The sequence below is a fragment of the Seriola lalandi genome, unplaced genomic scaffold (genome assembly GCF_002814215.2).
Source record: "Seriola lalandi dorsalis isolate HSWRI2012SDOR001 ecotype SW California unplaced genomic scaffold, Sedor1 jcf7180002054256, whole genome shotgun sequence".
NCBI classification, from domain to species: Eukaryota; Metazoa; Chordata; class Actinopteri; order Carangiformes; family Carangidae; genus Seriola; species Seriola lalandi.
Genome location: NW_019524809.1, coordinates 2,090,872 through 2,115,213, shown reverse-complemented (window position 1 = coordinate 2,115,213; position 24,342 = coordinate 2,090,872). Strand labels below are relative to the sequence as shown.

The window sequence follows — 24,342 nt, the reverse complement described above, 5'->3', positions numbered from 1 at the left end:
CCCACCCACCCAGACAGGGAGCTCAAACACACTGACACCTGTATAGATCTGCCCACTACCCTTTCATCTGACAAGTCAGAGGTGAGATCTCAGAAATACAGCCACTATACCGTCATCTCCTGGAGCAACATCAATATAAAACATCAATTTACACTCATTCTTCCATTGCGCTGCCACAATGTTATCATTCTCAGGTGACTAGACTAAATAATGACTTTTTTGTGTTTTACTGTTGTTCAAAGGCAAGTGGATAATCTTTTCCCTTTTAATTGATTCAGTGGAAGGTAACAATACCATAACATTTACACAATGGTATTGTCAAGTTGTGGAATTGTCTTGTGATCCTCGGGCAGCTGAGCTTCAACTGCTCTTCGGATGATTAAACAGAGATGTGGTTAGAAACAGCTTTGTAAATTGCTGTTCTCCCTCAGAAAATAATCTGTAATTGAGAATGTTGGCGCTGGCCTGGTGACCCAGTATTTACCTGAACTCACTTCACTTCATCAGGAAGAACTCTAATAGAAACATGAAATAATGTATGTCAGTTGAAGGCTGTCTCTGTTAAATGTAAAGAAGTGTAAATTCATATTCAGTTTAATTTTGAAAATGAACTGTATATGTTAACTAATTAGTTTTTACAACCTTTAATGTTATTAATGACCTGCTTGGAATCAGCCTATATCATTTAAATGAGACATGACCCACAAAATACTGCGACTGCGTATAAATTAAGAGTTATTGTCAGTTTCTTTTGATAGAGGCACAGTACTTAGGTATTTTAATTTGTTTTGACAGTTTCTCACAAAGACATTTTTTCCTTAAGAAGCTGCTGTGAGCTGACCTATTAATTGGTATGCTTGAATCCTGTTTTTGTAAAGGCAGTTGTGCTAACAAGATCAGCCACTCAAGTCTGTACATGCAATGTTACAAACGTGTAGCTACATAACATCAAAAGTTATTTTTATTCTGACACCGATTAGTTAATGAATACAGTTACTGTCCCTGGATGGGGCTGATCAGGTACAGGAAACTATTTTTATTCTGATTTGAGTCGGTGGTTGTATTAGCCACTAAAGTCCATTTAAAATGTCTCAAGATAGATAGATAGATAGATAGATAGATAGATAGATAGATAGATAGATAGATGTGCATGATTTTGTTGATGATTTTGCTTGAGGATATTATTGTTGTTATTATTATTATTATTATTCGTATTATTAATTTCGTTTAATTTTTTTATATACATAATAGTTGTTGGAAGAGCAACACTCCTACGTTGTACACATTGACTGAGAGCTCAAAAGGATCCAGTGTGGACGTAACAGGTTACAGCAGCAGTCTGCGGTCTGCGGTCTAATGGAGGAGAACTGGTTTCTCTCATTGACGCTCTCGCCCCATCCAAGGATAAACAAGAAGAACTGGGTCTGCTGTAGCAAGATGGCCGCCCATTCACTTTGCTTGTTAATGCATCTTCCGGGACAGCAGTTAACAAATCCAGGGATGAAGAGCCGTTTTCATTGGCTGAGAATACGTAGCCTACGTCAAACGTACGTACACCGTGGTACCAATGTACCAACCTCCAAAATGATATGTTCAGGGGCAGACAATGTATACTGCCAAAGGATATCTCCATTATTCTCCCAGTTACCCCATGAGAATGAATTGTATTTACATGTTTTTTTAAGCTAAGTTTTAGCTGACAATCAAATGTACTTTTATTGATCCCCTGTTGCGGAAATTCAAATTTGACACAGCAGCACAAAAGAGTGGCAGTGCAAGGGGAGAATGTAATAAGAATTAAAAGAAGAATAGAACCAAAATCTAAAATAAATAAGATAATATAGAGATACTATATACAATAATAATATACAATACAATGTTGTTCTGTATGCTACATGTGCAGTATAAAGATAAAAAATAAAGTGGTTGTGCAGTTTGTCCCAATTCTATAGTAATTCTGTTGTAATAGATAACAGTGCAAATTTAGTTGAAAAACTTTAGAGTATTAAAAAAGTTAAAAAGTGAGGGACAGAGCGGCTGTGTTGGGCTGCCATTCACTCTCTGGAAGGTTTAACAACTTCTTAGAAATTCTTCAGCCGTTTCTTTATAATGTAAGTGCAGAGGCGAAGCTGATCTCATGGGAAAGCAACAGATAAAATTATTAGTCAGTTTTTAAGGGGAAAATCTTGGCTAGTAGGCTACTGAATAAAGAAGATACAGGAACAAACCAACAACATAGCCCAACAGACCCTAATCCCTGAACTCTCTCGTCCCAAACGTTTCCCAAGAACTGATGGTCACGCCACATATTGTTTTCGTCCCATTCTCTTGGACACGATATCTCAGAAACACCTTGATGGAATTTCTTCAAACGTTGAAAAAAGGTTCACCTAAACCCAAGGACGAATTGATTAGATTCTGGTAGCTTAAGGTCAAAGGTCAAGGTCATTGTGACCTCACAAAACATGATTTTGGCCTTGTGAAAGCAATATCTTGAGAACTAATTTGGCACAAATGTTCACCTGGACCCAAGGATGAACTGGTTAGATTTTGGTTGTCAAAGGTCAAAAGTCAAGATCATGGTGACCTCACAAAACACTTTTTAGCCATTACTCAAGACTTCACACGTCAATAATGACAAATATTCACACAAATGGTTTATATGATTCTGGGGATGTAACCTGAAACTAGTCTGTGTGGTGAAGGCAGACAACCGCCAGGCGGTAATTATGGTTTATTGGTGAAATGACAAAAATGGACAAATATAAGATGACAGATGCTAACAGATAACATATTAGTGAAATAGTGTGACAAAAAAAAAACAAGCAAACAAACATACACATAAGGTGACACAGAGGACAAGTGCTAACATATAAGATCAACAATAGGCGAGCATATGGACAATACTATGAAGCTGATATACTGATGTGTGTGTGTGTGTGTGTGTGTGTGTGTGTGTGTGTGTGTGTGTGTGTGTGTGTGTGCGTGCGTGCGCGCATGTGTGCGCGTGTGTGCGTGTCGGCAAACCAGGCCACTGCACAAGGCAAGTGACATGATCCCCCACCTGGCCCCCCAGCAATGTGAGCAGAGGCCCCAGCAGGGGACAGGTCAGTGCAGGACCACCCTGCAGTTGTGTGAAGGTGTGTGTGCTTGCATGTGTGTATGACGATAGGAAAGTACAGTGTAATATGAATTTAAATTGATGTGTCTGTGGTTGGGTCAGAAGAAAAGATTGTGTGTCGGTTTGTTTGGGTGTGTGTGTGAGTCTGAGTATGATTGCAGGTGCTATGCATGTACTATGAATTCAAGTTTGTATGTGAGGTAGTTAATTAATAAAAAAATTAATAAAATTAGAAATAAATAAGTCAATATTGGTCAATATTGGTCATGCCACATTAACATCAACACACTCAATCTTTACAGGTTGACATGACCCAGCCGAAACAAATGTCCCTGCCAAAGTATTATTGACTCTTACACATCGGTAAACATTTCCAACCAGATGGTTTCCTATCAAAATGTACTTCCAACCATAACTAATGAGGAAATCAGTACATGATGAAAACACATAATCATAATGTTCCCCCATGTTAGTAATAAACTAGATCACCTAATGTGGTCTGCACCTCATGTAGTCTATGTTCTTTTGCTGTTGTGGATTGCAATATATGAGGTGTTTGTCTCTTTGTCAGGTTTTTTTCAGTCAAAATATTATATTATTGTAATATTAGAAAAATACTTGCAAACATGAAGATTGAAATTTTTTTCAAGGAAAGGGAATTGAAACTGGGGAATTGAAACTGAAACTCTTTGACAAAATAAAGCCATAGCAAACAAAAGAAAGGAAAAAATCCTTGTAATGACACAATGGAAAATAATACCAACCAAATTTGTTACATATAATAATAAAATATGTACATGAGAAGGACTAATTCCGAGCCTGTAAATGTTTCAGTATTGATTTCATTGGATAAGACATCACAATTAGTGGCGATTAACAGACGAGTCACTTTCATCAAGTCGTTTCTCGAGTTTACGAGTTTACGAGGAGGTCGTGAAGTGCTCCCATGTCTGCGCACTGATGTAGCTAGCTCTGTGTGTGTGTGTGTGTGTGTGTGTGTGTGTGTGTGTGTGTGTGTGTGTGTGTGTGTGGTGCACAGTAAGTGGGAGGAGGAAACACTGCTGAGCCGAAAGCCGCTGACATGAAGGACAGATCGGAGCGGCCGCAGAACTGAACCTCCGCATCTGTCCTCCCGCCGGACGGTCGCGATGGATTTCGTGCTGAGCGGAGTGGCGGCGTGCGGAGCGTGTCTGTTCACCAACCCGCTGGAGGTTGTCAAAACGCGAATGCAGCTGCAGGGAGAGCTCCAGAGCAGGGGCACTTACCAGGTTTATTATCGCAACGTGTTCCACGCTTTTTACACCATCGGTAAAGTGGACGGACTGGCAGGCTTACAGAAAGGACTGGCGCCCGGGCTGGTTTATCAGTTTTTTATGAATGGAGTCAGACTCGGCTCGTACGCCATCATTGAGTCCTCTGGTTACATCCACACCAATGGAAGGGTCAGCGCGCTAAAAACCACGTTAGCAGGGGCTGTGGCTGGAGTGGTGGGGGCCGTGATGGGCAGCCCTGTATACTTGGTCAGTAGCAGATTTTTTCTTAAGCTGAGCAGGGTTGACTTCATTTTTTTTGCATTGTTACTTTAGGTGTGACATTTCAAGGTGAGCTGTCAACTGTGGAGAGAAGTAAAAACAAATTGTCTCCGCTGACAGGTCAAGACTCATCTGCAGAGTCAGTCTACGTCCTCTATTGCGGTTGGACATCAGTATAAACACCAGGTAACACAATAACCAAGACTGGAGGTCTTTATTATGAGTGACAGGCATCTTCACTTTGCTCATGTGTGCCTCCTCTTCCTGTCAGGGGATGATCCACGCTCTGGCAGCCATCTACAGGGAGCATGGCATTCTGGGACTGTGGAGGGGCTCCAGCGCTGCTGTACCGAGGGTCAGCGTGGGGTCAGCTGCTCAGCTCTCCACCTTCTCCTCCTCCAAGGAGCTTGTGATTGACCTACAGGTTAGAAAATGGCTTGCTGAGGTCATCTTGACATAGAAGTCATCTAAATTCAGTGGTGATGATTAGGAACAGGCTGACTGGAGGAATGGTGACTACGCCATGGGTGCATGTCTTTGGTATGAGTTCAATGTTCAAGAATAAACAACTGTTTTGGGGGGATGTTGACATAACTCATTGCTTAACTTAGATAAAGTCATTATGATTATAATTACATTCAAAGCAAAAAGGCCAAAAAATAAGCAGGTTATAGCTTCTAAAATCCGCTTTTGTCTTATATGATAGTAAACTGAATCTGTTATCTGTTGGTCGGATTAAACAAACAGTTTGAAGTCATCACATTTGGCTCCTGGCATTTTTCACTGTTTGCAGATGTTATCTAGTCTAGACTGGCCTAAAATCTCTCTGTTTAAGAGTTAACTGAGGAAATAATTAGTAGATTCACTGATCATAGAATAATCAATAGTTACAGCCCTAAACTCAGAGGCAAGGGCTTGAGAAGAGACAAATTGTGGTCTGTAGCTGTGTACAGATTACAAAAGCAGTCATTGTGGCACTGACAAAGAGCTCAGCATTGCACTCTTCTGGAATAGAAATTGGACACCTTTCATTGCCCCCACCCGCCTGAAAACATGAGGCTTACACAACTAGTGCACCAGTTCACTGGGAGCAAGTGGCTGCTGATCCAGCTCTACTTAAAAAAAAGGTATTTTATACTATATGCCAGGACCACATTGATCAACAGTGTTGTATTGATTTGACCATTCTGCAGGACTGAATCGTAAACACCGTGTGCAGTTTACTTGCACTACTTAATTATTTTCCCAGACTTCCTTTGAGCTGTTTTGAGTGTGGATGCAGGGGGGGTGTTCATTGCAGCATGAGCTAGCTAGCTAGCTGCAAGTCAAAGACCTCCAAAGAGGTAAAACACATTCAACTGGTGCTGGGTCTCTTTGTTGTTTCGTTGTTGTATGAAGATTCTTAAAAGGCACAACACAAAGTTCCTCTTCTGTTCAAACTAAACTTTTCTTTTGTATTATCTTGTGTTGTAAAACTGTAGCCGTAGACTGTAGCTACTGGAGTGTGCGTGTGTGTGTGTGTGTGTGTGTGTGTGTGTGTGTTTGTGTGCAATATAGCCACTAAAAATAGAGCCATTCTTCCATTCAGCTGAATGTGGGAGATCATGACCAGTTCAAATTAGAAGTGCCTGCACACATGGTCGTACCCTGATGATCATATACTGGTCTAGCATCTGGTGTGAGGGGTGTGCTATGTCCTGTCATTTCTCACTTGCATCATACTGTTACCTGAAGGTGTGTTCCCAGTCCTCCTGTTTGAGGTTGTTGCCTAATAATATTGTAATGTTATTTCTCCAAGGTTTTCGCGAAGGACAGCTGGTTGGTGCCTCTGAGTGCTGGCATGATCAGCAGTGTGGTTGTGGTGTTGGCCATGACACCTTTTGATGTGGTGAGCACACGGCTCTACAACCAGCCTGTGGACCAGTTGGGCAAGGTTAGGAGACAGACTAATATGTTGAAGTTATGATTCCTAAGATTTTCATAACATCCATGCATGGCTTTTTTTTTTTCATTTTTTCAGCAATAGCCATTCAACTTACTTATGCAGTATTCTGTTATTGCCTCTATACGGCCCATTTCATTGTAACTGCTAGGGTCTGCCTTTCCTATGTAAGATATTGTAGTACCAACCATACACTGTATATAATGGACGTAGCCTCGGTGACATCATCCATAGGTTTCTGGAGTGCGGTTTTGAAGATCAGAGTCAGCCTCTCCTCTGTCGCCATCTTGGCCGTACCTGACTGCCTAACTCCCGGGCTAGTCCAAAAATGGGTAAAGAAGTGGGAGGGGGGGCTCACCCACCTGTCACTCAAAGCGATACGCCCTCAATTATGAGACTTAACACTTCATAAATTGTAAATGGGTGAGTTATATAACTCCAGCCAGTCTCAAGTGGCCACTTGAGGAACTGCAGTTTGTCACTTCCGCATTGGCTTCATTTTCAGCCCTGGAGGTGATCGATTGGTACCAATGCACAATGTAGCCTTGAGACTAGCAGCTCAAGGCTACTTTAGCTGCTACTACTTCAACACACCCGAATCTCTGATCAAATATTTGGTGGTCAAGTTGCATTGTGGATAATGTAGGCATCAGATTTTGACAGAGAAGACAAATGCCTGGAATAAAAGTCTGTGATGATGTCTATGGTTCTGCTGCATCGATTTTTATATATTTTTCATGTCCTCTGTGAGTCTAACAGTTTAATGTACGTGCAGTGCTAAATTGGTGGAGTACTGGTTTATAACTGATATACAGTGGGGCAAAAAAGTATTTAGTCAGCCACCAATTGTGCAAGGTCTCCCATTTAAAAAGATGAGGCCTGTAATTTTCATCATAGGTATACGTCAACTATGAGAGACAAAATGAAGAAAAAAAAAAAAAAAAAATCCAGAAAATCACATCACACAAGAATTTATTTGCAAATTATGGTGGAAAATAAGTATTTGGTCAATAACAAAAGTTCATCTCAATACTTTGTTATATACCCTTTGTTGGCAATGATAGAGGTCAAATGTTTTCTGTAAGTCTTCACAAGGTGTTCACACACTGTTGCTGGTATTTTGGCCCATTCCTCCATGCAGATCTCCTCTAGAGCAGTGATGTTTTGGGGCTGTCGCTGGGCAACACGGACTTTCAACTCCCTCCAAAGATTTTCTATGGGGTTGAGATCTGGAGACTGGCTAGGCCACTCCAGGACCTTGAAATGCTTCTTACGAAGCCACTCCTTCGTTGCCTGGGCCGTGTGTTTGGGATCATTGTCATGCTGAAAGACCCAGCCACGTTTCATCTTTTATGCCCTTGCTAATGGAAGGAGGTTTTCACTCAAAATCTCACGATACATGGCCCGATTCATTCTTTCCTTTACACGGATCAGTCGTCCTGGTCCTGGCAGAAAAACAGCCCCAAAGCATGATGTTTCCACCCCCATGCTTCACAGTAGGTATGATGTTCTTTGGCTGCAACTCAACATTCTTTCTCCTCCAAACACGACAAGTTGAGTTTTTACCAAAAAGTTCTATTTTAGTTTCATCTGACCATATGACAGTCTCCCAATCCTCTTCTCGATCATCCAAATGCTCTCTAGCAAACTTCAGACGGGCCTGGACATGTACTGGCTTAAGCAGGGGGACACATCTGGCACTGCAGGATTTGAGTCCCCGGCAGCATAGTGTGTTACTGATAGTAGCCTTTGTTACTTTGGTCCCAGCTCTCTGCAGGTCATTCACTGGGTCCCCCCGTGTGGTTCTGGGATTTTTGCTCACTGTTCTTGTGATCATTTTGACCCCACGGGGTGAGATCTTGCGTGGATCCCCAGATCGAGGGAGATTATCAGTGGTCTTGTATGTCTTCCATTTTCTAATAATTTATCCCACAGTTGATTTCTTCACACCAAGCTACTTATCTATTGCAGATTCAGTCTTCCCAGTCTGGTGCAGGTCTACAATTTTGTTTCTGGTGTCCTTTGACAGCTCTTTGGTCTTGGCCATAGTGGAGTTTGGAGTATAACTGTTTGAGGTTGTGGACAGGTCTTTTATACTGATAACCAGTTCAAACAGGTGCCATTAATACAGGTAATGAGTGGACGACAGAGGAGCCTCTTAAAGAAAAAGTTACAGGTCTGTAAGAGCCAGAAATCTTGCTTGTTTGTAGGTGACCAAATACTTATTTTACAGAGGAATTTACCAATTAATTCATTAAAAATCCTACAATGTGATTTCCTGGATTCTTTCCCCCCATTCTGTCTCTCATAGTTGAAGTGTACCTATGATGAAAATTACAGGCCTCTCTCATCTTTTTAAGTGGGAGAACTTGCACAATTGGTGGGTGACTAAGTACTTTTTTGCCCCACTGTAGAAGGGAGTAACTGGTCACAAAGGGGAGCTCAAACACTCATCACATCCAGCTGGGACATTCAGCTGACTGTCATTTTCTTGTCTTTAAGGGGCAGCTTTATAAAGGATTCACTGACTGCTTTTCCAAGACGCTGAGGAAGGAGGGATTGACAGGACTTTACAAAGGCTTGGGAGCCTCTTATTTCCGGCTCGGTCCACATACCATTCTGTCTTTGTTCTTCTGGGATGAACTGCGCAAACTGTACCAGCAGTACAGATAACACCAGGGACGAGGAGACTGGGAAATGGGTAACTCATTAAGCTCTGAGTGCATAGGTTAAATGAGTCCTCATTTAATGAGTTCAATATTATGAGGTAAAAGAAAAACCAGGAGCTGCTCTCCTTTCTTCATGGGAAAGCTAAAGAGCAAAGGTAACATTTTACACTCCAATAAGAAAACAGATTAGTACAGTCAAAATGCATCAGGAAGCAGGGTGAAAATGTCAAAACTGCAGTCAAGAGCGCTGAACAGTTCTGTCTAACAGATATCATAAACACACTTGGATTAGTCTTGGTAACAACCAGTATGTGCTCAGATATGATGATCTACTCAATAGACCTCACCTACTAACATAGGTAATAGTCTAAACCAGTATATTCAAAGGGAAACAAGATATTTTGGCATGGGGATAAAATCTCATCAGACAAGCGTAGGAAAGAAGCACTGATGAAAATGTGGCAGTAACACAAAAGACATACATCGGCCTTGTATTGGAAGGAAGTGATGCAGACTATAACATAGCAACAGAATGAAGGATTCTGTGGGTGAGAGATTTCCTGTAAGCAACTTTGCCTTCAAGTTAACAAGTGTTGCTAAAGTCAAAGAGGACCTGCTGATCAGTGACCCACTGGTGAGCCCATCAGTACAAACTAGGGATCAACTGATTTTTTTTTCAGGGCCGATACCGATTATTGGTAATCAAGGAGACCGATAAATAATATTTGGAACCGATACGCCAACACAAAACTACTGCTGTATAAGGACACTCACTGTGTTGTCCAGGTGTTTCTAGTATGTTGTCCACCCCATTTATATCAGTGAAAGTAGGCTTAATAACAGAAACACCTCTGTATAATGTAATACAGCTACACACACTACATCCTCCATAATGATCATACAGTTGAATCAAAGACGGTCTAAAACAATTTATTACAAACTGAACATGATAACCTTCATGAAGGAGGATTTACTGCAGGACTGCTGTATTGCTCAGTTTTAGGTAAATGTTCCTAATAAACTGACAACTGAGTGTATATTAGTAATTATCAGATGTATGCAGACTGCAAAGAGTCTGACTGGAATTAATTGGTTGATTTCAGTGCAGTCACCTGTGAACTGATTCACCTGGCAGCCTAAAGATGTTCTTTATTTTAATATAGTTTTATTATATATTATTATTATCCCCAAATAAGATGTTTCCCCCTTCCCCCCTTTTACTGTAGTAAAATATGTTTTCAGTAAGAGTAGTTAGTGACCAGTGATCGGTTATGGGTTTAAAAAAAAAGAATGAAATAAACAATACAAATTATCGGAAAATGCTGATTTTACTGCCGATAATCGGCCAGGCCAATAATTGGTTGATCCCTAGTACAAACTCTTGTAAAACAAATAAAATTTGTTCAAACCCGCAGAACTTTATTTTAAGTTCAAGTGGCGATCCTGAAGTTTCAACAGATACCAAACTTGGCATTTGGAGAAATGTCAATAAAATAAAGCCTTGAGTTTCAATCTTTTATTTGGTGTAAATAGGTAAAACTGTAAAACCGTCATAAAATGGCATTTTACATCTCCTAGAGGATGCACCTCACCTTAACCAGAATCCCTGAGAGGTTTCGTTTGTACCTTAGAGGCTACACTAGACTACCTTACACATTTTTAGGTATGTTCAACATTTTTAAATGAAGTTCTCTTAACTACTGAATCTCTTTTGAGTTGCTACATAATGTCTGTTTCTTTTTATATCATACATTACTGTTAAACAATTAACTATGGGAACTGTTAGAAATAAAAGAAACTAAATTAGTTGACTTTAAGTCGAGGTATGTTAGTTCATTATCTCTGTTCTACAAGGCGTTATCATACTAATTACTTTTCTCTTACTCAGCTGTATTTAAACACACTGTGTTTGACCTTCAGGGTCATACCAGGAGCAGCTTGTCAGTGCTGTGTGACAAGTTTTTCCTGTTGCAAAAATTTTCAAATTCACTGATTCATTTACTGTTAAAAAATCTAAACACTTACAGTATGTATTTCAACAAACTTGCTTTCTATTCCACAAATAAAATTACTTTTAAGGTGCTTTTTAGGTCACTGTCAAGGGTTGCCAGATCCTCTCTCAAGATCAACAAAACATTCAATTAAGAATTTCCATCAGTTAGGAAATGTATTTTTAAAATAAATAAATCTGCAGCTAAATTACATTGTGATTTGCTAGATATAAAATGGTTTGCCTTAATCATTTATCAAAAATAAAATTCTGATTTATGGGATACTACTGTGACGTAAATGTGTATGACACTGCCACCAGTCATACATACTTTCAAACAGTTTGTTCATTAGAATTGACACACATTATTAATCATATGTCTGTGTGTTATGGCTTTTGAAGTACTGAAGTACTTTTGTGGTGTCTTCCATAGCGATGATGTGAAGATGATGAAGGAATCTCCGCAGACACTGGCTCAGTTATATATAAAAAAGTTTATTACAAAAAGGCACAGCATCGTTTGACAAGCATCAAAACTGCCTGTGAGAGGACCCAAAGCCAAAAAGGATCTTCCCCCATTTTTCCCGAAAACCAAACAATTTATAGGCTGGGAATCCTCTAGTTACATATTCATGACATAGCTAATTCCTAATAACCTATAGTGGCACAGAGCCAACATTTATGTCCAAACATGGTCATTCTATATGAAGTTAAAACATACCATAAATTCTGTTATGTAAGACAAAAGTCAGCTTTAGGAATGTTTTGGAGACAGGAACGGAGGGGGTGCTCACCCTCTTCTGGCACCTGACCTTACACCCAGAGCCTCCTCCTAAAAACACTCCACTCTGTAACTCACAGAGCAGCTAAGACACAACACGTTCGTTCAAGACAGAGGATTACTTTGTCAAATACTGCAATGACTTATCATTGATGCTCTTAAAATATGCAGGTATTGACATAAATGAAGACATGGTCTTCACCAGATTATTCACTTTTCTTCTGGGTTGGATAAGTTAGCATTAACATCATGCACATACAGTAAATGCACATCCTCCAGGTCAGCATGAGCATAACATGGCAGCACAGGTTTACAGCCACAGTTAAGAGTCCATTTTTCCTCACAGTTTGAGAAGTTCGCCTGACTCCAGCAGCTCACGGTCTTTCATTGCACCAGTGCTCAGTTACTGACCCGTTCTGTGAGGCCTGTACCGTTTAGCCCACTAGTCAGATTGCCATGAGTGGACACTGTTGGTAACACAAACTGCTCCATAATGTGTGAGTCAGACTGGGTGCTTTTTTCATGATGTGAACAATTCTTTGCAAAGTGTCAAGAATTTAATAACACGTTATTAGTTATTAGTGATTGCAATGGTGGCTGGACACAATTTGACATGGCAGCACAATGTGATTGTCATGACACATACAGTAATAAATGCACTGTAGCTAGTAGGACACATCTGTCAACCCAATTTAGGTAACAGAAGAGAGGAAACTAATGTTATCTGAGTTTATTTTGTATCATTAAGTTAAAGCTTTGGTCTTCTTATATAAAGAATGTTCCTACAGCAAGGGTTGGCATTTTTATTCTTGTCAAGTAACTTTGTCTTCTCAATGTAACAACACTGTATATGTATTATAAACACTATATATGGTTCGTTCTGGGGTTTTCGTATGTCTGGATTTATCCTGTAAAATTAATCCAAATAAACAAGGACGCTACTGAAGTATTTCATCAGTAGATTTCATACACTGACAGGACAATTATAATGAATAAGGTAAATCAGACTATAATAGTTTTTCCTAGACCACATTATTGGACTATTAAATTTGTCTTTGAAATAATAGCTCAAGAAATCCTGACCAGAAATGTTTCCTGTCAAACAAATTTTGTGCCAAATGTTGTGCCGTTTTTTTTAGTTCACACCAATCCAGCTGAACAATGTTTGGTGGTTCAGACACCAAAAAGTACTAAAATCACAAAACTAAACTAGCTGGTGACTCCTTCAAAGAAAAAACACAATTTTTTTTTTGTTTTAAGCAGTAATTGGCCTTTCTAGCCAATTACTGGCCAGGAAGACTCCTCAGTCTGATTTTATTAAAGGGTGAAAGACATCAACAATTCTGCCTAATTCTTAACATGGTATGCTGCCTACTAACTTAGCCATGCCATTATGGTGAAGGTATTTTTGTTAAGGTAATTTGTTGTGTGAATGGAATGGAAACTAATTACTGGTCAGTTTATATCATTAAGGGTCTTGAGATATTAGAAAATCTAAAATAGGGGAGGACTGATGATGATGATGATATCAAATGGATGAAAAAATGCTGAATATGGTTTTGGTACTCTTGTTTGGAAATTGCTCGACTCTGTTGCTGATGGGTCCAGTGTAAATTATCTGATCACTTATGTACTGCATCATTAAACACGTGGACAGATGTCCTCCGAGTTGAGCAGGATGAGTGAGTGTTACATGCAGCATCTTGATAATGTTTCTTGAGTGTGTAACAAAATGTATTTCCTATAATGGGCAGACAATATTTCTGTGTAATGGACATGGAGAGCAAATAAATGATCAGGCTTTGTGGTGATGGACATTGTGGTGTTACTTGCCTTGTTTTGCATGGGCTGAAAATAAAAGGCTAATGTTCTATCATGTTATACTAAGCCTGTACTAATAGTTCTTTGCACTATTTTAATTATACTTGTACTATATACAGCTGAGCAGTGGGTTACTTGAGGTTCATCAGATTTCTAAGGATTAGATTAACTTTCCCACCACTACCATCAAAATTAACCAATGAATTTCCCCTCCAGCTGATGCAATTAGAGAACAGAAAGTGCAGCACTCTGTGCTTTCACACACATTATGCATTTATCATGTGACACAATGTTAAGTTCATCATTCTGACTGACAGATTGTGTTTAGCATATACAGAATAATTGGAAAGGGACTAACTACTCTGGAAACAGAGAAGGTAAAAATAGGGTAGTTAGAGTAGGTAACAGGACTACTGATCAGAGAGCACTGACCAAACATGAAACAAGAACATTAGCAGCTCTGAGAGGCTGTTAGTCGCCATGGTGCTTTGAGATAAATGCTAATGTATTAGCTGCTGTACCAGCAGGATAACATGTGTGTTAACCAAGTAAAGGTTTTCCATGTTTGTGTATGCTAACATTTGTTAATCAGCAAAATTTCATTATTCAGCACAATTCATAGTTAACCTTTATTTTTACTTGTATTTTGAGTAATACCTAAAAAGAGACTGACTGTCCTCTATTAATTAGCTTGCATGAACCAAAAATATATAGTTAGATTTTTTTTAAATGCTTGGAGCATGTTCTGTGCTAAACTGGGAGTTGCTGTGCTTTGGATAGCTAAGAGCGTCATTCAGAAAGTCAACTGTGTGACACATAATAACATAATAGAAACCTAGGAGGAGGAGAATTTTGTGTAAACCCAGATAACAAACACATTTTCCTGACCTGAGATAAAGGTGACTGAAGGTGACACTTCTGTTAATTCTGCATGCTTACAAACACCTGGAATCTGTGGCAACAGTTTATTTTATTATTAAAGGTTCAGAGACAGTAATTCACAGCATCTTTAAATTTAGTTCACAGTACAGTTCAATAGATGTTTAAGTCAGAAAATCCATCCATAAAATATGAATATAAAACACTACATGTGTTGTTGTATCGGGCAAAACAAACAAGGTTAATGTGTCATTGTGGCACATGCGAAGCCAACGTCACTTGAGTGTGTCTTGGCGACTTGGTTACTGAGCAACACTCGACAGTTTGTTCACAGTGGCTGGAAATACTTGAAGCTCAGAGTCCAGTCCAGGGGCTTCATTCATGAAAGGGTTCTTACATCCAAAACTGGTGCTTTAGAAGAAAGTCCTGTACATAGGTAAAAAGTATTATTGTAATCATCAGCTTTGACACGATTTATCAGAGCTATTATACTATTCTTTCACAAAGCTTTCTCTTAATTACTCTCATTGTGACTTCAAGGTTCATAGAGTTCAATCTCACACGGAAGGAAAAATCTGAGCAGAGCACTCATCCCTAAAAATACCATCAAACATAAACTTAACCTCCAGCTGCTCCACTGAGCTGCTCAGTAGCAGACATTACAAAGCTGTACTGCTCATAAATGTCTGTGAGTAAGAAAGAGGATGGCGGGTAGTGGGTAGTCATGCTCAGTGAACCTGGAAAACTAATGTTAAAAAGTCTCATGTGTTGTTTGGTTTTATTATGTTTTTAAGTTGCTGCATGATTGTACCCCCCATTTATTTTGACAGTCACATCCTGTTTCCCCTGAGAGTGAAGTAATTATTAAAATCACTACATGGCTACCATTTGCAATAGTAAAAAAAACTGCAGAAATTTGAAAAACTTTGAAACAAAACAAAAACAAAAAAAGTTGAAATAAGAAAATTCATAAACCTATGAAACTGCATGAGGGTCGGAGTTCTCATTTACACAGATACAAAGCTCATAACGTGATTTAAAGTAGATCTGAGTGTAATACACAGACATGTTAGTACATAAAATCACTGTTAACACTTGCTGTTACTTCAGCGCTCTCTGGCAAAGAATCACAAACCATTTCTTGTTCTTGCATAAGATGTGAGTGTTGTTGTCTCCGTTTTCCACCTCTACTCGTTCTTTTTAGTGCTGGTGCTGCTCCTGCAGCAGAGGACCTGGGCCACGAGGACACAGCTGAGACAGGCTGACAGTATGTGTGACAGAGTAGACAATGAGCTTCCTGTCTCCTGTGCACAAAGTTTGACACAATCTCAGTTAGTAAAGGCAAACAACTACAGGTTAGAGTTGTGTAAAATATGCAGTTGTGCAGCTGTGTTTATGTTTGTGTATGATTCCTGACCTGTAGAGAAACAAAGACAACACCCAGAGACCCTGCCCACGTCAGTAACACAGACAGAGTGGACAGTTGGCCTGTGTGGCCGTTACGGTAGTTAGTTCCAGCCTGGAAAACCTGAAAACAACAAATCCAACAAATACATTCACACTCCTCTGATAAATTTGCATAGTTACTTCATGGTTCAAGCTCTCAGGTCTTATTAATGACAGAACAGCTCAGAAATGGAGCTGGACAGTTAGTATGAGCCACTGAGCTGCTACCTTGCTTGCAATTAAAGCTGCCAAACTGGAAGCCTGCATCACTGAGACAACTGCTGCAGCTGCGTAGGAGCCCAGCAGGAACATTACACCACTGTACGCCGCCAGGAACAGCATTCCTGCCACATGAACATGAAACAGGATAAGAGATGAATAAGACAAAAGAAACTAAAGAAAACAAAAGAAACACTAAAACATTTGTTAACAGAAATGTAAACACTGATGATTAAATATCCATCTAAATGGAAAGAGCAATCTATCAACATGCTTTCAGAGGAGTCGTGTAATTTCACTTCCAACAAAAGTTCACTGATAAAGTTTTATGAGGCGGGTGGTAACGAACGCCACAGGGTGGCGCTGCTGGAGAGCACCGACCAAACATACAGCAGTAGAGCTGTGTCAATGTCTGTCACATGATACTCTGCTGTTATCTGATAAAACATTCTCCACAGTCATTGACTGGATGACAGTAGGACACACACAATCTTTCCATCAGAATCCTTTTACACGTCTGAATTGTCCACATCCAGGATTTTTCTTTTCAATTTCTCAGAAATAATATGATTCATGCAGGATATCAGGATATTCTTGGCCATTCCAAATTACTCAGTTGAATGTTGAAAATACACAAAGGTGGTAAATTATCCTTAGACCTTGTATGGTGGGTGCATGTAAACTATAAGGTCTGTAATGTTTGATCCACATGATTATTCCTTAATTCCTTAAAATGTCTCACAAATCTGTGCAGAACAAGTCATGAATATTGCCACAATCTGATTTTTTTTTTCATTATTAAATATGTTTTTCATCTGTGCTTTGTAAAGAATTTTAACAAAACAGCTTTTAGCATGTGGTAACTTTTTCTAAATGTAATTTATCATAAACTAGTTTAATCCTTTACGCTTCCTAAATTGAATTACAGTACTACCATGCACCAAAAGGTCTTTGCACAGAGAAAACATTTGTCAGTGCAAGCAGTTAGATGAAAACAAGTCTGGTACATCAGGTGCTCAATAATAAGTGGCACATTATAACTGTTGCCAAAACGCATTAGTTATCTGAACCTGTTATCTGAGACCACCCTCGACATAAGAAAACATCAAGGGAAGTATTTTTCTTCCCGTTGGCCAGGGATCTTCATAGAGGACATTTAAAAACAACAAATGTTGACCTAACTGATTCACTGACAGATGAAATATACAGTCTGATAAATGCACAAAAATAATAATGAAAACTGATCTGAGTCAGTCCCACACACACCCTCCTGCTACTGTAAATACTCCCTGGAGCACCAAATTCTGTGTTAATCCATCAAAACAAATGTGCTCTTTACACATAATTGAGTCAAAAAACTAAAGTGTACAGCTGTGTCAGTAAATTATTTTTAGCCTTTTTTTTTTTTAATTCAAAGCATATATTAATGAGCTATTAACACCTTTACCTCTTCAGTAGGAACAATTAGGCTTGCGGCTGAGAGCAACAAGGAAGTTGAGAGATGGACTAACGCACTGTTGGTTTTGGTCTGCATGTGCTTTGTTGACTATATATATATATATATATATATATATATATATATATATATATGTGTGTGTGTGTATGTATGTGTATGTACACCAGTTGTATCCAGCTGTATCCTGTCAATATTATTTAAAATGTGCATTTGGAAAATTTGCAGATATGTGTGTTAACCTGTGAGAGCATCAACACGATGATGAAGGATGAGGAACATAATTGTCACTGTCTGCGCCAACGTGAAGAGCCTCTCAGCCCAGGCACTGTGGGGAAGTTCAAGTAAAACACACATAAGTGCACATGTATTATAAGAGAAACATACAGTCAGCTGCAAAACAGAAAAATACTCAGAAATTGAATGCAGTGAATGGACAACAATGGTTCCATTGTCTTGAACCCTGTGCTGAAGAATGAAATATAAATCTTTTACATTTACAGACTGGATTGCTACCCAGGAGCTTGTGTAAATTTCTCACTTCTGCAGCCACTGAGTCACACATGCATAAAGCATGAGCAAACATGACATTAACATTGGTGGTTTCCGGCTTACTAGGAACGCAGAATGGTGTAATAGAAGAAAGTCAATCAGCTGCTGCCCTGAGGACAAAAACCCCTTGTTGATGAGAGATGAACAAGTACCAAATAGCTCAGCTACTGTGAATCACGATCACCAAAACAAACCCATGGAAAAAGTAAAACAGTGCAATTAACTACTGAGTGTATGACACTGTCTTTGACCTATTTAAAACCCGCTCATCGAATACATACAAGAGTGGGAAGCTGTTGGCCACGGCGTACACGACAGGACATGAGAAAGCATACAGTTGCAGCAGGACAGAGGTCAGACTCAGACCGTCTGCACTTCCTCTCCACAGTATCTTCAGCAGCTGAGGTAACTGTGCTGCAGGGAGACAGCACACACGGAGGAGGTTAGCATCAATATGTAAACTATGAATAACACCAATCAATAAAACACTGTTATTTACATGAAGAATTAATTAGTTATCATGTCTGTGAATCTGAGGCTGAGCAACTGCCAGTAAGACTAAAACCAACACTAGCTTCTTATTTATAACTGATCCAAAACACATAATATGGTAAAATAACTTATAAATGACCAGATTAAATTTCTTTGCATTTCCCATGAACAAGTGGAAATATCTGTGTCTCTGCATAAACAACTTTTTAATACTGTGGTTTGGTTGTCATGTCATGTCATCCTAAGTTGATCCTTGTGTTGACAATATCCAATCAATAAAGGTTAATGAATCACTATATTGTTCATGAAATAATATGAGTGATGAAAGTAGGGGATATATAACATTTCTTTCTTGTAGTCTTCTTTAAAAATCCCCCATGTGAGTATATCAGGAGTGAACAGTGTTATCAGTTGGTTGTTAATGTCCTGCTGCTTCACATGATTAAATCAGATAGAGGTTTGGGCTGAGGAGAAATCTTACCCAGGAATGTTTCCAGTATGATCCAAAATACGGCAGTTTTGTTCAGTACAAACTTTAGGCACGGCACTATGGCATACATGAAAAATGTTAACACAATCAAACCACAACAGATGTGTAACATCTGCAGTACTAGGCCAACGCCTATTGCTGAATAACATAGTGAAAGACCACTTCTGTGCCTAAACCGTGAAACAGAAATTTTTGTAAAACAGAATATATAGTATAATATCCCATGTGCACACCATTATATCAAAGTTTTAGGTTATAAAATTAAGTTTGCAGTATTGCATAAGTGGGAGACGGGAAAACATCTTCCACGCCCAAGTCAACGCAAATCTGCGAAGATTTCTCGCAAACATTTCTCCCGCCCTCTCCCACATTAGAAGCAGCTCACCGTGCAAGTGAAAGTTGACGAAAAACTCCTCATAGCATTTTTCTGGCATTAAATGTGTAACCAGGAAGTCTTTGACGGGAGACGTTGCCATAGTCGGTCAGTTGCAGCCAGGAGGGATCCTCGGTAGCGGGGGAGTGGTTCAAAGGTTCCCCAATATGTGTGAAGAGGACACAGAGCCTGGACTCTTCACTGCTTTACTAGAGGGTCTTCCTGCGCTGTCCGGAAGTCCACAGTCACATAAGTCTACGCTTGTTGGAAAAGTTGGTTTCCCTGTGGATATTCACAGGCAAATACAACACTGACACATTTGAAAATTTCATGGTTCTGGTATTTAAAATCTCCTCTAGACAGGTTTTTTTCTCAGCAGCAGAGACAATTCTGACCAGTTTACAAATACAGAGAGGTCCATTAAGAAAACCTGATCCAGATCCAACACCATGGTGTTATAGAAGATGTCTCCACATCCTACACATCTTGACAGATTTATTGCAACACTTTTCAAACTATGAATCTTCACAGCAACCACCATCACTTTGCCATGCATCAAGTAAAGTTGGCTAAACATTCCCTGATAACTATTTTCTGGCATTAAATAGTAGAAAGAAGTAACTCTTTGATGCGGTAAAATAGACAGTAGGTTTCACAAAAATGATAGACAATTTCCATGTTTTCATGAGTTTGCATCTCTTGTTTGGCAATTGTGAATACAACTTAATAAGTTACAGATTGACTGAAGACCTTGATTATCTTCTAGTGTAATGCAAAATTCAAAACATGCATTTAAAAACTGAACATTTAAATAAGTCTAAAGTTTACCAAATTAAAAGTATTGTTTTTTATGGGTAGAAAGCCTGCTGGATTAAAATTACTCAGGCAAGTACAATTCACAACAACAACAAGTGCATGAAAGTCCCCTAATCACTTAGTTACATCTCCCACATCAGTTCACCATCATTAACAGTATTCAGCTGCCACTGCAAATACATTTCTCTTTTTTGGTCTGGCGGGACTCCTCTTCTCTGAAAACAGGAAGGATGTGAATGAATATAATCTTGAACAAGAGGTTTTTACAGCAGTTTGTTCATTTTGTCTCTGACAATATGTGCACTGGAAAATGCTCCCGTTGCATTGCTGGTACTCTGTACCCATTAATAGTCCTGTCCATCATCTGAAACATTGTGTTGTTCTTTCCTGGTGGAGACATCAAGTATGTCAAAGATGGACATATTACTGAGGAGGTGAAATATATGGGAGGAATCATCGGAAGGGGGGTTACTGGTGAGTTGTTTTTTCTCCTGCCTGTTACTGACGAACATGACTCTGGAGTAAAAGCCACTATAAAATTTGTCTCTGAAATATAATGTGCAGCCTCAGGTAAAACTGTGTGGTCATCTTTCCTGCTCTAATTTTGTGCTTCAGTGTGAAAGATCTGTGATTCTCTTGATCTCACAAAAACTTGATACTGAACTTTGACACTATTATGAGGCACATTTCATCACAACTGAAGCAACATCTCTAATTTTAAATGACACGACTGGTGCAGTTTGAAAAGGTCCACAAAACCTGAAGACTGACTCCTGGAAAGTTTCCCAAGCACAGAATTGTCTCATCTAAACTTATGAACTATTTTGAACATATTTTACACTGATATTGATAATTTCCTGTTATTACAGATATTGTTCCCAGCACTTTACATCCACCAGACTGGACAGCAGGGGCGCTGTGGGAATCGCTTCGGGGTGAGTCATTCACAAGTAGCCATTTCAGTTGCTCAGCAAAAGATAAAGGAAAAGGTCGGCAAGCTAGTAAGAGCACCTTGAGCAAATTATTTTATCAAACTATTATTTTTAAGGACACACTGTAATGGACACCAGTCAAGCTGAGAAATACTCTCATAAAAAAAGAAACATGATGAGTAGTGCTGCATCACTTCACAACATTTAGATAGAGATAGATAGATAATGGACAACCAAAGCACAGTGCATTTCCCCTTTTTCTTTTCAAAGAGACCATTTATTTATAGAATCAATACCCATGCAAGAGGCTTACTGAAATGCATTTTAAACTTGAAACATACTGATTATCATCTTAAAATATTTTGAATGACATAAAATTTAGAAAAAGTTTTAGAAAAGTTTTTTCATTAATTTGAATTTTTCTTTTTAAAGGTTATTAGTCATAATAACACTGTCGGATGTCGCATGCAATACGCCACTAGTTTAAACAGTATTAATTTACAGTGCCTAAATTAAAACAAATCAAAGAAAGAAAGTGAAATACAATAGTTCCTTTTTACACGTACACTTACTGTGTTAAACTAAATGAAAAACTTATATTACGTATTTATACGTAACTTATATTACACTGTATTATAAGACAATTATTTAATTTTTTGTCATTAATAATTCTTAGAACATGATTTTCATTTAATTATGAAACAGTGAATTATACATAAAATTAAATACATATAGTAATGTTTATTGTTTTTCACTTAATTACTTTCTTTGATTTCAATTCATTTAGTCATTGTAAAACTTCCATAATATGCAGGCGAGAACCTACAATAATAGAAAGTCCTCAGTAGAAAATATCTGTACTTTTTAATTTATGTAAAATGAATTGAGACCAGCCTTTAGTCTGTCTTGTTGGTGTTGGGAAAATAAAATACACTACAGTACAACAGAAGAATGAGGAAGGTGATAAGAGATACATACTTCCTTAAACTCATAAATAATTAACTCATCAATAACTTTAAAAATATGTTAGGACTAAAAGGGTCAAATATTGAGCATGGCTAAGAATCCAGTGTTAATACACTATGTCTAACAGAGCATTAAAATGTTTCTGACCTTCCGTTCTCTTTTGACTTCTGCAGATGTTCTTATCGATTGTATTCGCTTCAGTGGGTGTGTCTGGTGCCCTGTACAGTTTCAGTGTGGCAGCGGCTGGTCTGCTTAACGGGCCCCTCTGCAAAGTCAATATGACATGGACAACACCTTTCAAAAACAGGTGACAGATCATCATTTTGTACAATCATTTTCCTGATTTCTCATTTTTTCACATCATGAAGTTCTGGTCCTTTACAAGCCTCTTCTTTTACATAGTAACTTCACCCACCTGTCTGGTGATACGTACTGGCAAGAATGCACAGAGCCCAAGAACGTGGTGCAGTTCAACATGGGACTGTTCATTACTCTGATAGCAGCCAGCTCTCTGCAGGGGTTACTCTGTGCCATTCAGATGATCAGCGGCCTCTTCGGCTGCCTGTGTGGAACAGGCAACAACAAAGAGGTAAAGACTTAGAGGTCTAAGAGGTCAAACGTCACTTTTCCATGTTGTCGGGATGTCTGAATCCAGACATTTCTTGCCCTTAACTTAAGTTCAACTCTCTTTTATCTAATACTATTTTATTGTTTTTATTTTTTGTTTGCTTTTTAACTTACAGAGACCGTAACTTCCTGCTCAGGAGGCCTCTGATCATTTGCATTAGTCATACCACATCTGTAAAGCTGACTGGTGCTACCAGCTGGAGGCTAAGAGCAGTGCTCCTGGCTGCATCTGTATAAAATTATACTATTTGAAGTTGTTGTTGTTGTCTCTGATAAGAGATTTTGCATTTTTTATTGTAGTGATGCTTTACACTGCAGTGTAATATGGTATGTTGTGAAAAGAATTAAAAACAATTCATGCTAATTGTATGGTCAATTTGAAATAAACTGCTTTAAAATATAAGGTGCTGATCCACCGCTACATTACTATGTTTTGTTTTATCATTCATATAAATATCTGCCTTATTGTGCCTTATAGTCAAAACAATATATACCTGGATTCCCACAAGCAATTGCTAAATACAGGACAAAGTTCTTCTTTTCATTTTACTCACCACTGATACTGATGTAAATGTTTCAGTGTCGTATAAACTTACTGATGCATATCTGACTCTTGGTCCACTGGTAGGGATGCCAGTAAGTTAGACATCAAAAGTAGCTTCTAATGTATGAGAAGGTTACCGTATATATTATATAATCCTTTTTCCTCACATGGCTTCAAATGAAACAAGTAGGCGGTCCCTCAGAGTCCCCATAGGCATCTGCCACGGAAATCATAACTGAAACCTAATAATTATTATTTATGTCTTTATTTCATTTCCACACAGGTCAATGGAGAATTAATTCTCTATTTCTTATTTATTTATTTATTTATTCATGTGTTTGTTTTTCAAGAGTAAAAGGAAACATCAGACTGATTAAGAAAAGGCTGCTCGGCTTAGATTGGTCCAGAATCAAAGTAAAATCAGATATAATTCAGGTGATGAGAGAGAATAAAAGCAATAGTCCTAAACCCATCAAGAATGAAGAATTTGCTTTAGATCTCTTCTTCTAAATATCTTGTGTTATCCTTATCACAGCATGTTTTCAATAAATGAGAACAGAATACAAACCTGTAATCAAAAAAGGTCATAATCTTAGTGAGTGTGTATTGGAATAACTAACTTTAAAACAATACTATTTCCCCTCCCCTTGTGGGAGGAAGGAAACTCCAAGTCGCTGGTATGCGTTCTATCTACAGT

At 38.7% G+C, this 24,342-nt stretch overlaps 3 protein-coding genes across 5 annotated transcripts; 2 read left to right on the top strand and 1 right to left on the bottom strand.

Annotated features, from left to right (window-relative positions):
• The first annotated feature begins 4,138 nt into the window (after window positions 1-4,138).
• On the top strand, window positions 4,139-13,916 carry slc25a35 (solute carrier family 25 member 35). Its single transcript, XM_023404837.2, has 5 exons — window positions 4,139-4,641; window positions 4,774-4,839; window positions 4,925-5,077; window positions 6,452-6,586; window positions 9,098-13,916. Exons 1-5 carry the CDS (start codon window positions 4,270-4,272, stop codon window positions 9,266-9,268), a joined length of 897 nt encoding a protein of 298 aa, XP_023260605.1. The 5' UTR covers window positions 4,139-4,269; the 3' UTR covers window positions 9,269-13,916.
• An 891-nt stretch (window positions 13,917-14,807) lies between these two features.
• LOC111653904 (mannose-P-dolichol utilization defect 1 protein-like) lies at window positions 14,808-19,983 on the bottom strand. 3 transcript variants are annotated; one of them, XR_015437172.1, is made up of 8 exons: window positions 19,773-19,981; window positions 19,379-19,444; window positions 18,687-18,819; window positions 18,096-18,181; window positions 16,410-16,525; window positions 16,153-16,263; window positions 15,871-16,039; window positions 14,808-15,161 (listed from the first exon to the last, which is right to left on the bottom strand). XR_015437172.1 is itself a non-coding variant. In XM_087173597.1 (7 exons), exons 1-7 carry the CDS (start codon window positions 19,861-19,863, stop codon window positions 15,923-15,925), a joined length of 720 nt encoding a protein of 239 aa, XP_087029723.1. In that variant the 5' UTR covers window positions 19,864-19,982; the 3' UTR covers window positions 14,808-15,922. The 3 variants fall into 3 exon arrangements, 1 of the variants encoding a protein (XP_087029723.1); XR_015437173.1 differs by lacking the exon at window positions 19,379-19,444 and having other exon boundaries at window positions 19,773-19,983; XM_087173597.1 differs by having other exon boundaries at window positions 14,808-16,039; window positions 19,773-19,982.
• On the top strand, window positions 19,814-23,504 carry LOC111654009 (transmembrane 4 L6 family member 4-like). Its single transcript, XM_023404822.2, has 5 exons — window positions 19,814-20,032; window positions 21,446-21,511; window positions 22,648-22,781; window positions 22,877-23,063; window positions 23,218-23,504. The coding sequence occupies exons 1-5, from the start codon at window positions 19,928-19,930 to the stop codon at window positions 23,224-23,226; spliced, it is 501 nt and encodes a 166-aa protein (XP_023260590.1). The 5' UTR covers window positions 19,814-19,927; the 3' UTR covers window positions 23,227-23,504.
• The last annotated feature ends 838 nt before the right edge of the window (window positions 23,505-24,342 follow it).

Coding starts and splice junctions, on each gene's coding strand:
- LOC111654009 (XM_023404822.2), top strand. CDS start 19,928: ATGTGTGAAGAGGACACAGAGCCTGGACTCTTCACTGCTTTACTAGAG. Junction 21,512..22,647: donor GCTGTGGGAATCGCTTCGGG/GTGAGTCATTCA, acceptor TGACTTCTGCAG/ATGTTCTTATCGATTGTATT. Junction 22,782..22,876: donor ACAACACCTTTCAAAAACAG/GTGACAGATCAT, acceptor TCTTTTACATAG/TAACTTCACCCACCTGTCTG.
- LOC111653904 (XM_087173597.1), bottom strand. CDS start 19,863: ATGGCAACGTCTCCCGTCAAAGACTTCCTGGTTACACATTTAATGCCA. Junction 18,820..19,378: donor CATACTGGAAACATTCCTGG/GTAAGATTTCTC, acceptor GTCTCCCTGCAG/CACAGTTACCTCAGCTGCTG. Junction 16,040..16,152: donor TTGTCTTTGTTTCTCTACAG/GTCAGGAATCAT, acceptor CTTTGTGCACAG/GAGACAGGAAGCTCATTGTC.
- slc25a35 (XM_023404837.2), top strand. CDS start 4,270: ATGGATTTCGTGCTGAGCGGAGTGGCGGCGTGCGGAGCGTGTCTGTTC. Junction 5,078..6,451: donor AGCTTGTGATTGACCTACAG/GTTAGAAAATGG, acceptor TATTTCTCCAAG/GTTTTCGCGAAGGACAGCTG. Junction 6,587..9,097: donor CTGTGGACCAGTTGGGCAAG/GTTAGGAGACAG, acceptor CTTGTCTTTAAG/GGGCAGCTTTATAAAGGATT.